The sequence below is a fragment of the Salvelinus alpinus genome, chromosome 13, assembly GCF_045679555.1.
Source record: "Salvelinus alpinus chromosome 13, SLU_Salpinus.1, whole genome shotgun sequence".
NCBI classification, from domain to species: Eukaryota; Metazoa; Chordata; class Actinopteri; order Salmoniformes; family Salmonidae; genus Salvelinus; species Salvelinus alpinus.
This window is the reverse complement of record NC_092098.1, coordinates 20059187-20075364: the sequence shown is the minus strand read 5'-3', so window position 1 is coordinate 20075364 and position 16178 is coordinate 20059187. Positions and strand designations below refer to the sequence as shown.

The 16178-nt window shown below is 40.2% G+C and overlaps 1 protein-coding gene across 5 annotated transcripts in view; it reads right to left on the bottom strand.

Annotated features, from left to right (window-relative positions):
- The window catches only part of LOC139537304 (cell adhesion molecule DSCAML1-like), a 119716-nt gene that overhangs the window by 98730 nt on the left and 4808 nt on the right, over positions 1–16178 (bottom strand). For all 5 annotated transcript variants that reach the window (XM_071338453.1, XM_071338456.1, XM_071338454.1 and 2 more), the window contains exon 2: positions 1850–2170. In XM_071338453.1, coding sequence (XP_071194554.1) covers positions 1850–2170 — 321 coding nt within the window. The remainder of the gene's footprint in view (positions 1–1849; positions 2171–16178) is intronic.

The following is a 16178-nucleotide window of genomic DNA, read 5'->3' as shown; positions in this document are numbered from 1 at the left end:
CTTGGGGTGAGATTTTGGGTCATGAGGGAATGAAGGCAGTAGCAGCAAGGAGCAAGTGGAGAGTAGCGACCGACCGGCTGGCGTGCAGTTCAGATCACATGCTCTCTCTCTCTCTCTGTCTCTCTCTCCATCTCTCTCCCCCTCTCTCCATAATCCTCCACTGGTTTGGCTCTAGCTAGTATTAGTATTAGTAGGAGTATGTATTAGTGCAGGTCGGTGTTGGGAGGCAGAATATGAAAACAGATGTTGACAGCAGGAGGAGAGGGGGAGGGACTGTCTACCCTGATGTGAATGATGGACAGAGAGGGAGGGAGGAAGTGAGAGAGGGAGGGAGGAAGGGTGGCGGAACAACGACAAGAGAGGCTGTGGAGAACCTACAGTCCAGGAGAACTGTAAAAGTGTCTACAAGGGGTTGGTCCAGGTGACCACTTGACCAACTGGTTCAACGGAACATCTCACCTCCACTGGGTAGATCCAGTATATGATATGAAATGGATAGAATGGATGGATAGACCCAGAGAAATCTATATGTACACCCACATCAGCTATATTCTGTGCTGGTTTATACGAGGTACACCTTGTTAAAGCACTGGCATGAAGTCTAATCAATGGAGTGCACCAATTAGGTTTCATAATGAGAGATAATGAAAGAAGCGTGCTGCTGCGGCTATATTTAGCATGGTACAAGAGGACGGTGTGAGAGGAGGAAGGGGAGAGGAGGAAGAGAGGGCATGAAGAGAAAGAGAGGACACAGAAATAGAGAGAATAAGATGGAGGGAGAGAGCATCGGGCTAGTCAGCTGATGCTTTAGGAATAGCATAGCAACTAGCAGCAGCCGCAACATCTGCATAGATACTGTCGTTAGTGGGAGTGTTCTGTGCTTCTATGATGTCACATGCAACACATGTACAGTACATACTGTGTTTGTGGGCAATACATTTCAAACCAGATGAAGGATAAGGGGTCATTTAAGGTTGTTAAGTATAACTAGGGAGGGACACAGGTCAGTGGCCTTAATTCACCATGGTGATGAGGCTGAAGGGTCTGTGGTGTGCAACAGAGTTCAGTGACCCTGTGTTTGGGCAAGGCTGTGTCCTCGCCTGTGTTCGCTGTGTGTCTGCCTGTGTGTTACAGATGTTGTCACAGCAAAGTAGACTGTGTTCTAGGTCAGCTTGGGTTTGGGACTAGGGTTTGGACAGGTCCTTCTCTGAGTGGCTTGTGCTGTGGCCAGCAGGCTGTCAATCAATCCTCTCCCTTTGGTTTTTACATTTTCTCTCTCCATCATTCCCCTCCCTTGTTCTGCCCTCTAACCTCCATCGCTCCCCTCTTACTATCAGTTCCTTCAGTCCCTCTGTCCCTCTAACCCAGGGATCATCAACTAGCGGATGGTCGGGGGGCCGGAACATAATTACATATCATCTGTAGACTGCAAATTGAATGCAAGAAGCCCAAACAGATATAATATTTGACTAAAACATAATCATTTCAAAACTTGCTTACATTTGTATACGATCAGATGTGTTTCTATTGAGGAACATATATTTTATTTTAAAATCACTTGGAGCTGATTTCCGGGTGTTTTTACTGTCTTTTATGTCCCCCATAAATAATATACATATGTTTTGCTCAGAAAACTCGGGGGGACAAATTAAACCACCTGAGGGTCAAATTCTTTAAATGCTCTAAATGCTAAATGCTCTAACCTCTATACTCGCTTAGTATCAGTTCCTTCTGTCCCTCTGTCCTTCTGACTTCTATTATCCAATATCTCTACCTCCTCTCCCCCTCCCCCCTCTTCACCTGTCCCTTCCCTCTGCCATCTCTTCTCCTACCCCCCCCCCCCCCTCACCAGCTTTGACTCTGATGTTGGGGCTGCGGATCTTGCCAGCCTGGTTCTCTGCGGTGCAGAAGTAGTCGTTGTCGTGGATGTAGGAGTTGAAGGCGGAGGGAGAGAAGGGGTAGAGTTGGAGGGTGCCATTGGCATGGACATGACGGATGTGGGGCACGTCGTAGATGTCATCGCCGGTGGCCAGGTACCAGCGCAGGATGGCGGTGGGGGTGCCGCCCGCCGGACAGGGCAGAGACACCCCCACCGAGCTGGAGTAGGTCAGCCTCTGGAGGGACGCGTTCACAAAGTACAGCCTGGTAGAGCCCACATCCTCGCTGTGTACTGCATGGGGAGAGAGACATCACAGTCAGTAATATGTAGTGTAGAGAGAAGAACAGTAGAACTGTAGAACAATAGAACAGTAGAACAGTAAAACTGTAGAACAGTAGAACAGTAGAACAGTAAAACTGTAGTAGAAGAGTAGAACTGTAGAACGGTAAAACAGTAAAACTGTAGAAGAGTAGAACAGTAGAATAGTAGAACTGTAGTAGAAGAGTAGAACTGTAGAACGGTAAAACAGTAAAACTGTAGAACAGAAGAACAGTAGAACAGTAAAACTGTAGAACAGAAGAACTGTAGAACTGTAGAACTGTAGAAGAGTAGAACTGTAGAAATGTAAAACAGTAAAACTGTAGAACAGAAGAATAGTAGAACAGTAAGACTGTAGAACAGAAGAACAGTAGAACTGTAGAAGAGTAGAACTGTAGAACTGTAGAACAGTAAAACTGTAGAACAGTAGAGCAGTAGAACAGTAGAACTGTAGAACTGTAGAATAGTAGAACTGTAAAACAGTAGAACAGTAAAACTGTAGAACTGTAGAACAGTAAAACTGTAGAGCAGTAGAACAGTAGAAAGGTAGAACTGTAGAACTGTAGACCAGTAGAACAGTAAAACTGTAGAATAGTAGAACAGTAGAACAGTAGAATAGTAGAACTGTAGAACTGTAGTAGAACTGTAGAACAGTAGAACAGTAGAACTGTAGAACTGTAGTAGAACAGTAGAACTGTAGAACTGTAGTAGAACAGTAGAACTGTAGAACAGTAGAACAGTAAAATTGTAGAACAGTAGAACAGTAGAACTGTAGAATAGTAGAACTGTAAAACAGTAGAACAGTAAAACTGTAGAACTGTAGAACAGTAAAACTGTAGAGCAGTAGAACAGTAGAATAGTAGAACTGTAGAACTGTAGAACTGTAATACAGTAGAACAGTAAAACTGTAGAGCAGTAGAACAGTAGAAAGGTAGAACTGTAGAACTGTAGACCAGTAGAACAGTAAAACTGTAGAACAGTAGAACAGTAGAACAGTAGAATAGTAGAACTGTAGAACTGTAGTAGAACTGTAGAACTGTAGAACTGTAGTAGAACAGTAGAACTGTAGAACTGTAGTAGAACAGTAGAACTGTAGAACAGTAGAACAGTAAAATTGTAGAACAGTAGAACAGTAGAACAGTAAAACTGTAGAGCAGTAGAACTGTAGAACTGTAGAACAGTAGAATAGTAGAACTGTAGAACAGTAGAACAGTAGAACAGTGAAACTGTAGAACTGTAGAACAGTAGAATAGTAGAACTGTAAAACTGTAGTAGAACAGTAGAACAGTAAAACTGTAGAACAGTAGAACAGTAGAACAGTAGAACAGTAGAACATTAAAACTGTAGAAGGTAGAACAGTAAAACTGTAGAGCAGTGGAACAGTAGAATAGTAGAACTGTAGAACTGTAGAACAGTAAAACTGTAGAACAGTAGAATAGTAGAACTGTAGAACAGTAAAACTGTTGAACAGTAGAACAGTAAAACTGTAGAACAGTAGAACAGTAAAACTGTAGAACAGAAGAACAGTCGAACAGTAAAACTGTAGAACAGTAGAACAGTAAAACTGTAGAGCAGTGGAACAGTAGAATAGTAGAACTGTAGAACAGTAGAATAGTAGAATAGTAGAACTGTAGAACAGTACAACTGTAGAACTGTAGAACAGTAGAATAGTAGAACAGTAGAACAGTAAAACTGTAGAGCAGTAGAATAGTAGAATAGTAGTACTGTAGAACTGTAGAAGAGTAGAAGAGTAGAACAGTAGAAGTGTAGAACAGTAGAACTGTAGAACAGTAGAACAGTAGAACAGTAGAACAGTAGAACAGTAGAACAGTAAAACTGTAAAACTGTAGAATAGTAGAACTGTAAAACAGTAGAACAGTAAAACTGTAGAACTGTAGAACAGTAAAACTGTAGAGAAGTAGAACAGTAGAATAGTAGAACTGTAGAACTGTATAACTGTAGTAAAACAGTAGAACTGTAGAATAGTAGAACAGTAAAACTGTAGAACAGTAGAACAGTAGCATAGTAGAACTGTTGAACTGTAGTAGAACAGTAGAACAGTAAAACTGTAGAACAGTAGAACAGTAGAACAGTAGAATAGTAGAACTGTAGAACTGTAGTAGAACTGTAGAACAGTAGAACAGTAGAACTGTAGAACTGTAGTAGAACAGTAGAACTGTAGAACTGTAGTAGAACAGTAGAACTGTAGAACAGTAGAACAGTAAAATTGTAGAACAGTAGAACAGTAGAACTGTAGAATAGTAGAACTGTAAAACAGTAGAACAGTAAAACTGTAGAACTGTAGAACAGTAAAACTGTAGAGCAGTAGAACAGTAGAATAGTAGAACTGTAGAACTGTAGAACTGTAATACAGTAGAACAGTAAAACTGTAGAGCAGTAGAACAGTAGAAAGGTAGAACTGTAGAACTGTAGACCAGTAGAACAGTAAAACTGTAGAACAGTAGAACAGTAGAACAGTAGAATAGTAGAACTGTAGAACTGTAGTAGAACTGTAGAACAGTAGAACAGTAGAACTGTAGAACTGTAGTAGAACAGTAGAACTGTAGAACTGTAGTAGAACAGTAGAACTGTAGAACAGTAGAACAGTAAAATTGTAGAACAGTAGAACAGTAGAACAGTAAAACTGTAGAGCAGTAGAACTGTAGAACTGTAGAACAGTAGAATAGTAGAACTGTAGAACAGTAGAACAGTGAAACTGTAGAACTGTAGAACAGTAGAATAGTAGAACTGTAAAACTGTAGTAGAACAGTAGAACAGTAAAACTGTAGAACAGTAGAACAGTAGAACAGTAGAACAGTAGAACATTAAAACTGTAGAAGGTAGAACAGTAAAACTGTAGAGCAGTGGAACAGTAGAATAGTAGAACTGTAGAACTGTAGAACAGTAAAACTGTAGAACAGTAGAATAGTAGAACTGTAGAACAGTAAAACTGTTGAACAGTAGAACAGTAAAACTGTAGAACAGTAGAACAGTAAAACTGTAGAACAGAAGAACAGTCGAACAGTAAAACTGTAGAACAGTAGAACAGTAAAACTGTAGAGCAGTGGAACAGTAGAATAGTAGAACTGTAGAACAGTAGAATAGTAGAACTGTAGAACAGTACAACTGTAGAACTGTAGAACAGTAGAATAGTAGAACAGTAGAACAGTAAAACTGTAGAGCAGTAGAATAGTAGAATAGTAGTACTGTAGAACTGTAGAAGAGTAGAAGAGTAGAACAGTAGAAGTGTAGAACAGTAGAACTGTAGAACAGTAGAACAGTAGAACTGTAGAACAGTAGAACAGTAGAACAGTAGAACAGTAAAACAGTAGAACAGTAGAACAGTAAAACTGTAAAACTGTAGAATAGTAGAACTGTAAAACAGTAGAACAGTAAAACTGTAGAACTGTAGAACAGTAAAACTGTAGAGAAGTAGAACAGTAGAATAGTAGAACTGTAGAACTGTATAACTGTAGTAAAACAGTAGAACTGTAGAATAGTAGAACAGTAAAACTGTAGAACAGTAGTACAGTAGAATAGTAGAACTGTAGAACTGTAGAACTGTAGTAAAACAGTAGAACTGTAGAATAGTAGAACAGTAAAACTGTAGAACTGTAATAGAACAGTAGAACTGTAGAACTGTAGAACAGTAGAACAGTAGAACTGTAGATCAGTAGAGCAGTAGAACAGTAAAACTGTAGAACTGTAGAGCAGTAGAATAGTAGAACAGTACAACTGTAGAACTGTAGAACAGTAGAACAGTAGAAGTGTAGAACAGTAAAACTGTAGAACAGTAGTACAGTAGAATAGTAGAACTGTAGAACTGTAGAACTGTAGTAAAACAGTAGAACTGTAGAATAGTAGAACAGTTAAACTGTAGAACTGTAATAGAACAGTAGAACTGTAGAACTGTAGAACAGTAAAACTGTAGAACAGTAGTACAGTAAAACTGTAGAACAGTAGTACAGTAGAATAGTAGAACTGTAGAACTGTAGAACTGTAGAACAGTAGAACAGTAGAAGTGTAGAACAGTAGAACAGTAGAACAGTAGAACAGTAAAACTATAGAACAGTAGAACAGTAAAACTGTAGAACAGTAGAACAGTAAAACTGTAGAACAGGAGAACAGCAGAATAGTAGAACTGTATAACTGTAGTAGAACAGTAGAACTGTAGAACAGTAGAACAGTAAAACTGTAGAACAGTAGAACAGTAAAACTGTAGAACTGTAGAACAGTACAACTGTAGAGCAGTAGAACAGTAGAATAGTAGAACTGTAGAACTGTAGAACAGTATAATAGTAGAACTGTAGAGCAGTAGAACAGTAAAACTGTAGAACTGTAGAACAGTAGAATAGTAGAACTGTAGAACTGTAGTAGAACAGTAGAACTGTATATCAGTAGAACAGTAGAATAGTAGAACTGTAGAACTGTAGAATAGTAGAATAGTAGAACTGTAAAACAGTAGAACAGTAAAACTGTAGAACTGTAGAACAGTAAAACTGTAGAGAAGTAGAATAGTAGAATAGTAGAACTGTAGAACTGTAGAATAGTAGAATAGTAGAACTGTAATACAGTAGAACAGTAATACTGTAGAGCAGTAGAACAGTAGTACAGTAGAACTGTAGAACTGTAGAACTGTAGAACAGTAAAACTGTAGAACAGTAGTACAGTAGAATAGTAGAACTGTAGAACTGTAGAACTGTAGTAAAACAGTAGAACTGTAGAACAGTAGAACAGTAAAACTGTAGAACTGTAATAGAACAGTAGAACAGTAGAACTGTAGAACAGTAGAGCAGTAGAGCAGTAGAACAGTAAAACTGTAGAACTGTAGAGCAGTAGAATAGTAGAACAGTACAACTGTAGAGCAGTAGAACTGTAGAATAGTAGTACTGTAGAACTGTAGAACTGTAGAACTGTAGAGCAGTAGAATAGTAGAATAGTAGTACTGTAGAACTGTAGAACTGTAGAAGAGTAGAACAGTAGAACTGTAGAACAGTAGAACTGTAGAACTGTAGAACAGTAGAACAGTAGAACAGTAGTACTGTAGAACAGTAGAACAGTAGAACAGTAGAACAGTAGAACAGTAAAACTTTAGTACAGTAGAACAGCAGAATAGTAGAACTGTAGAACAGTAGAACAGTAGTACTGTAGAACAGTAGAATAGTAGAACAGTAAAACTGTAGAACAGTAGAACAGTAAAACTGTAGAACAGTAGAACAGCAGAATAGTAGAACTGTAGAACAGTAGAACAGTAGAACTGTAGAACAGTAGAACAGTAAAACTGTAGAACAGTAGAACAGTAAAACTGTAGAACAGTAAAACTGTAGAGCAGTAGAACAGTAGAATAGTAAAACTGTAGAACTGTAGAACAGTATAATAGTAGAACTGTAGAGCAGTAGAACAGTAAAACTGTAGAACTGTAGAATAGTAGAACTGTAGAACTGTAGTAGAACAGTAGAACTCTAGAACAGTAAAACAGTAGAACTGTAGAACTGTAGAACAGTAGAACTGTAGAACTGTAGAACAGTAAAACTGTAGAACAGTAGAGCAGTAGAGCAGTAGAACAGTAAAACTGTAGAACTGTAGAACAGTAGAATAGTAGAACTGTAGAACTGTAGTAGAACAGTAGAACTGTAGAACAGTAGAACAGTAGAACTGTAGAAACGTAGAATAGTAGAACTGTAGAACTGTAGTAGAACAGTAGAACTGTGGAACAGTAGAATAGTAGAACAGTAAAACTGTAGAACTGTAGTAGAACAGTAGGACTGTAGAACAGTAAAACTGTAGAACAGTAGAACAGTAGTACTGTAGAACAGTAGAACAGTAAAACTGTTGAACAGTAGAACAGTAAAACTGTAGAACAGTAGAACAGTAGAACAGTAAAACTGTAGAGCAGTAGAACAGTAGAATAGTAGAACTGTAGAACAGTAGAATAGTAGAACAGTAGAACAGTAAAACTGTAGAACTGTTGAACAGTAGAACTGCAGTAGAACTGTAGAACTGTAGTAGAACAGTATAACTGTATAACTGTAGAACAGTAGAATAGTAGAACTGTAGAACTGTAGTAGAACAGTAGAACTGTAGAACTGTAGTAGAACAGTAGAACAGTAAAACTTTAGAACTGTAGAACAGTAAAACTGTAGAACAGTAGAACAGTAGAACAGTAGAATCGTAGAACTGTAGTAGAACAGTAGAATAGTAGAACTGTAGTAGAACAGTAGAAATGTAGAACTGTAGATCAGTAGAACAGTAAAACTGTAGAACTGTAGAACAGTAGAACAGTAAAACTGTAGAACAGTAGAACAGTAAAACTGTAGAACTGTAGAACAGTAAAACTGTAGAGCAGTAGAACAGTAGAATCGTAGAACTGTAGTAGAACAGTAGAATAGTAGAACTGTAGAACTGTAGTAGAACAGTAGAAATGTTGAACAGTAGAACAGTAAAACTGTAGAACAGTAGAACAGTAGCATAGTAGAACTGTTGAACTGTAGTAGAACAGTAGAACTGTAGAACAGTAGAACAGTAAAACTGTAGAACAGTAGAATAGTAGAACTGTAGAACTGTAGTAGAACAGTAGAACTGTAGAACAGTAGAACAGTAAAACTATAGGACAGTAGAATAGTAGAACTGTAGAACTGTAGAACAGTAGAACTGCAGTAGAACAGTAGAACTGTTGAACAGTAGAACTGTAGCACTGTTGAACAGTAGAACTGTAGAACAGTTGAACAGTAGAACAGTAGAACTGTAGAACAGTAGAACTGTAGAACTGTAGAACAGTAGAACAGTAGTACTGTAGAACAGTAGAACTGTAGTAGAACAGTAGATCTGTAGAACTGTAGTAGAACAGTAGAACAGTAGAACAGTAAAACTGTAGAACAGTAGAATAGTAGAACAGTAGCACTGTAGTAGAACAGTAGAACAGTAGAACTGTGTAACAGTTGAACAGTAGAACTGTAGAACAGTTGAACAGTAGAACAGTAGAACTGTAGAACAATTGAACAGTAGAACTGTAGAACAGTAGAATAGTAGAACAGTAGAACAGTAGAACAGTAGAACTGTAGAACAATTGAACAGTAGAACTGTAGAACAATTGAACAGTAGAACTGTAGAACAGTAGAATAGTAGGACTGTAGAACTGTAGAACAGTAGAACAGTAGAACTATAGAACTGTATAAGCAAAGTGTCACTGTTGTGAAATAACAGGTGAGGAACTGCTTGAAAAACACACTGTTGAGCACCATATTCAAAACACACATCTGGAAATCTGCCCAGGCGTTATTCAATAAATAGTTAAATTAAAGTCATAAATAAAGACAGACTGAAAAGTAATGACCACATAAACAGATGTAACAGACCAGAAGACAGGAAGGAAAAGGAATGCCCTTCAAATGTGGAGCAAAATAATCAGAACAAATGTATGTCAAATGTCCAGCTGCAAACATCAGTCATGTGATGCAGAAAGCCAGGGATTTGGGCTAAAGCCTCTGGTGGGTTAGGTGGATGTGGGAAGAGGCCTCTACCTTCACACACACACACACACACACACACACACACACACACACACACACACACACACACACACACACACACACACACACACACACACACACACACACACACACACACACACACACACACACACACACAGAGAAAACAGTTAAGTTATGTGATTGGAATTTGTATGCCAGACGCAGAGTTAAATCGGTTTAATCTCCTTTCATATTTAACACACACGTATACACACCACACACACACACCAGTAGTGTTCCTCCTGGGTACTCAGATTAGGGACACACAACCCCAGCAGAGAGAGAAAGGGAGGTCCCCACATTTAGGGTCAAGGAGGGGAAGATTAGAAGAGAGAGAAATGACCCTGTCATAGATGGACAGATGTGTCGCCCTGCCCCCCCAAATATGTAATACACACATTTTCTCTAACTCCCATTCTGTATAAGCTTTCAGGTTCAGCTAAGCACACAGAGTTCAACTCATTCATCTAACCATGATAAATAGCATACGTATGAATGAAGCAAAATGATCTGTAGCCAAAATGTAACTCTTAATGGAGCTTCAGAGATACGAGAAATCACCCCACAAGGAACATGCCTAATTCACATCTAGCTGGAGACTCTCTATTGTCCATGTCCAGCCCCTCCAATACCACTGTCCAGCCCCTCCGACACCACTGTCCAGCCCCTCCGACTAATTTACCATGCCTGCTTCTTTATACCAGCTGTTGGTACATCTGAAAGTGGTAAGGGGTAAAAAACATTGTACATTAAACCCCACCTAAAGACCTAGTCATGACTCCTGCATTTTCACAGAACCTGTAACCAAAATACAGCTATCGGTACTGTGTGAATGGTTCTCTGCTTTTTCTGCAGGTAAATTCATCAACACTTCCATTGTTTAACACCTCCCTAATTTTAAATTCAAACATCCACCCATGGGTTAACAACACCCCCAGTTAACCACTGATATGTATAAAAGGGGTATACCTGCAAGAAAGTGGTAAATAAGGGGCTGTTTGAAAGGGGCTCATTGCCTTACATTTTTTACAGGTAATATGCCACATCTTCTGCCTGAAATGGATATTAGTTCATGGGCTCATTAAATGTCCATTTGTGTACGCAAGTATTTACCTTGTGTTGTTGACAGACAGATTATTTACATGTGTAGATTCAGATGGTGGTGATAACAACACATCAAACCATGAAGCGTTTTCTCACGGAATCAGCACCATGGACAGAGAATATACATTAACCCTACAGTAAGATCAGCACCATGGACAGAGAATAAACATTAACCCTACAGTAAGATCAGCACCATGGACAGAGAATAAACATTAACCCTACAGTAAGATCAGCACCATGGACAGAGGCTATACATTAACCCTACAGTAAGATCAGCACCACGGACAGAGGCTATACATTAACCCTACAGTAAGATCAGCACGATGATAGAGGCTATACATTAACCCTACAGTAAGATCAGCACCATAGACATCCTATACATTAACCCTACAGTAAGATCAGCACCATGGACAGAGGCTATACATTAACCCTACAGTAAGATCAGTACCATTATAGAGGCTATACATTAACCCTACAGTAAGATCAGCACCATGACAGAGGCTATCCATTAACCCTACAGTAAGATCAGCACCATTATAGAGGCTATCCATTAACCCTACAGTAAGATCAGCACCATGATAGAGGCTATACATTAACCCTACAGTAAGATCAGCACCATGGACAGAGGCTATACATTAACCCTACAGTAAGATCAGCACCATGACAGAGGCTATACATTAACCCTACAGTAAGATCAGCACCATGGACAGAGGCTATACATTAACCCTACAGTAAGATCAGCACCATAGACAGTCTATACATTAACTCTACAGTAAGATCAGCACCATATACAGTCTATACATTAACCCTACAGTAAGATCAGCACCATATACAGTCTATACATTAACCCTACAGTAAGATCAGCACCATAGACAGTCTATACATTAAACCTAGAGTAAGTTCAGCTCCTCTGGATAATGATGTTATGTCAACTGAGGGCAGCATGCTAGAGATGGTAAATATGAACTCTAGCCGTCCATCCGATGGTGGGCTACTGAATCCAGGTCAGACATTCTCCCCCACCCCCCTGCAGATTACTGATAATGGCCCTCGAGCATAAAGCCCATATTAAAGATTGCAATATCTATAATCTCCCAATGGGGGGACAGGACTAAAGTGGAGGGGTGGAAGGGGGCTAAAGGCTGGGGGTCACCCTGAGAGCTTAGGGGAGCTGGGGGGGGCTGGGAAGCAGGACCACATCTCTTTAGATTAGGGGCCTGGGGGGTGAGGAGGCTGGGGGGGCAGAGGGTACTGTACTGGGCAGGGTGGAGTGGCACTCAAAAGCTGTCAGAAACAGACACACACACACCACACACACAACAAACACACACTCAAAAGCTGTCAGAAACAGACACACACACACCACACACACAACAAACACACACTCAAAGGCTGTCAGAAACAGACACACAAACACCACACACACGACAAACACACATACACACAACAAACACACAGACGCATGACAAACACACAGACACACATGTTCTGAGCAGCACTTAGGATACAGTCAAACTGGGAGGTGAAAGAGGGGTTGCCATGGTGGCACTGACATATGACTAAAAAAAGACGTACAACATACGACATGTGAATGTAGTGTGAATACATTTAATGTGTATTTGGAGTGGGTGAACTTGGTGCGAGTGACTTCCATGTTCCATCCAAGTCAATGGGAGGAGAAACCAAAGAGGCAACCAGTGGCTAAAATGGCCAACTCCATTTTGTGGAATCAGTGACTGCTTTTAAGACAAACTAGTCTGGATGGAACCAATCATACAGCCAAAACATTTTAGTATCCCATTTGAATGTGCATTGACTGTCAGCGTGTTACTGTACTATGTCATGCTAACACATCAACCAATGCCCTTTCAGTCAAATTCAGTCCAAAGTATAAGCGTTGACCTGTCGAGCTGGAAGTTCAGTCCAAAATCGCTAAGAAAACACGATGAGGAAAAACAATCGAAAAGATAGACAGCGAAACATCCACCTCCCCTTATTTATTGTGGGGTGTTTTCATTGCAGTGCATTGGAGCCTGCTAATAGTGCTGGTAGAGCTGAGCCCTGGTTGGCTGGTTAACTGGCTGCAGGAGTGAGTGTGCGCAGAACACACTGAGACACTATTTTATGCAGCCTGCTAGAGAACGAGACATGAATATGTATGTCGAGATGCAGAAGCCATTGCCTATGCAATACTTCATTATGCATAATGCAGCTGGCCTACGCCACTCACTCCACACACACACACAGACACATGCACTACACACACACAAATACACACACACACACAATCGTATTGGGTGTTAAACACGATACACACACTGATGAGCTGGTAAACAAATGCCAACATTTCCACCACCCTCACCCCCTTAATACACAAACTCTCACACCCTCACTCCCTGAACCCAACCAAATGCATAACGCCTTCTTCTCTTCTCCATCTTCCCCCCCTTTTCTCTATCTCTCCCTCATTCTCTCTTTAACCCTCTGCTCATGTGCATACACATCAATGCTCTCTTGCAACCCCCATCCTCCTCTCTTTCTCTCTGTCACACATCATGGAGCGCCTCTTCCCATGGAGACAGACGTAGGATCATTTTCAGCCAGACTGAAACTCCACTTCCTCCTTTCCTTCCCTCCATCTCCCTGTGCTCTTCATTCCCCTCCGTTCCCTCCATCTATCCATCTCTAACCTTCCCGAATGCTAGCTATCTCAGATCTTGGTGAGTCTCACGGAGACTTTTGAAGTTGTGTGCCAACGTGTTTGCATTTAGAACTGAGCGAATCAAATATTTTCCTGTGTCTGTGTCTGCGTGCGTGCGTGCGTGCGTGCGTGCGTGCGTGTGTGTGTGTGTGCGTGTGCGTGTGTGAGGAGCAGGGGGAGGGTAAGTACATAAAAATGAAAAAGGAGGGACAGGGAGATGGAGGTAGGTGTAAACAGGGCCGGCTCCAGGCATAAGCGGCCGCTAGGGGTAATTCCTATAGTGGAAATTCTCATTTAGGTTCCACCTCCGAAGAATGAAGCAGGATGCTAATCAGGGGTTGGTACCAGTTCAGGGAACAGAACCGAAAACTAGAAAATAAACTAGAAAAAGCACGAGAACCGGTTAATAACGTTATTTTACGTTCCAGACATTTTTCTTTGTCCCACAAAAAAGAAACGCAACAAAGCGCCTATGCAAATCCTCACTCTGTCACTTAGAAACTTATTCCAGTGTCTGCCTGCAAGATTAAAATCTTTGCCAGTGTTTGTGTGTGTTTAGGCTACCTTCCCCTCCATCTCCGAATGCTACGATAGGCTACTGTACTGACATTACACACCAGGCCTTTACAAGCATGATTCATCTTTTTTATTAGCCAGAGAAGAATGGACTCACTTTTCAATGCTAGTTAAGGATACTATAGACCTAGTTATCACATTTCACACTGGATTTATTAACTACAAAAAGATAAGATGTGTTTTTGATTCTGGTGCCACTCTGCACACACAAGCTTGCTAGCTAGCTAGCTCAAAGAACATTAAAAGTTCCTTCAAAGAAGCCGCTCCTCCTAGGTATAGTTCTGTATACCTAATTCAGATAATGCATGTCATAACAACATGCCCAGTACTTCAATCCTCCTCCTCACCCCTCTCTCGCTTTCTCCACACCTACATCTTGCGCCATAGGCTACACGTGTCTGTTCATCATGTACATAAACAACTAGCTTGCCAGGTCTATCCAATTGGTGAAGTCATTTAATGAGCTTAATGTAAAAACCTGTTGATTTCAAAGGTGAAAAAAGGAACGATATACACTTTTTTTTTTAAATGTGTTCGAACGGGTTCAGAACTTTATTTTACTGGTCAGAACAGTGTAACGAATGTGGTTCTGTTCAGAATGAAACCATTGGAAAATAATTTTGGTTCCAACCCCTGCTGCTAATACATATTCACGAATTGGGGGTGGGAACATTGTGGTGATTTCCACGTGGAGTGGAGAAATAACAACAAGTAGTGCACTGACAGCTGTCAGTGTAGCTAGCTATTATGCTAACCTTATATAGCTAGCTAATGTTGAATCTTGTTGCTACATAGTACTCAGAAGATTAGCCAGCTGGCTAGGCTATGGCTGGTTCTGGAGCTGGATTTGTCATAAGCATTTAGGGAAAACTTCGACACAGATGGATATGGGTAATCAGTATCTTTGACTTTGCCAATTATTGTTATATCCAAAGTTTTGGCATCTTCCATAAATTACGGCCGTGAATCTGCCATAGAAATACAAAGGAGATTAAGCTCTGGTAATATTGATAGCCTAACTATTGAACGGTTTGGACTACAGAATGCGTTTTTTCTACATGGTAGGCTGTGCTACAGCAATGTCAAGTCAGCCCGTGCTCATGCCATGGTTCTGACAGCTAGGTGAATTGAAATGATAGGCTACAATGACTCATGATGCACGCCGCAAATGATATGTAACAATACCATGAGCACATTGGACACGAAACCCCAATACAAATGTTACAACAGCACAAAATAGAAAAACGTTTGTGGGTTTATCTATTTTCTTTTGCGGGTGCCTTTTCATTATAGGATAGACACTTGTGATTTCTACCTGCACCAATCCAAGCAGTGGAGCGTGGCCAAAACCATTCATCTTGGGGCGACAGGGGGAGCGGGGTTCCAAAATGCAATCATATCACACACAATTTTACCATTTATAAAATGGTCATATATTTTTTTTAGACAAACTAGATAAACTATAAGTGAAACTTGACAAATTATCCAATGGATTATGATAATTTGCTGGTAAAAGTGGAGGTGTAAAAACATATGTTTGCACCCCTATTTGAATTTACTCCATGGCTCAGGCAGCCAAGTGTAGGCTAGTGTGAAAAGTTGTTTGGCTAAGTGAAAGATTATATATTATATTGCTCAGCTAAGTCGCGACTCACAAACAGGAAGAACTTTGCAGAAGTTTCTGATGAATAAACAATACCATGCTAGTGGGTGGTAACATTCAAATAAAACCCAGCCCTGAAAAGAAACATAGACTGAAAAGTATTATCACTTCATATCATAGGGGAAACACACGGCATTGGCACAGAAAATATCCAAAGGAACCACTTCATCCCCAAATATATTATACTTTGACTAAAACTATGACTTATTTACTTAAATCGTGGTGCAACATCATGGGTAAGCTATGGGCATCGTCTATCAGCTGCAAAAAAAGTGAATTTCCACTCTTGTGGGTGTTTAAAACTGCTAAAAAAATCTCTACACCCCATGGCAAAATGGGTAGAATTGAAAGAAATAAGGTGTAAAACTGCAAAAATCTTCTCTCTGCCCCATGGCAAAAAAGGCCAGG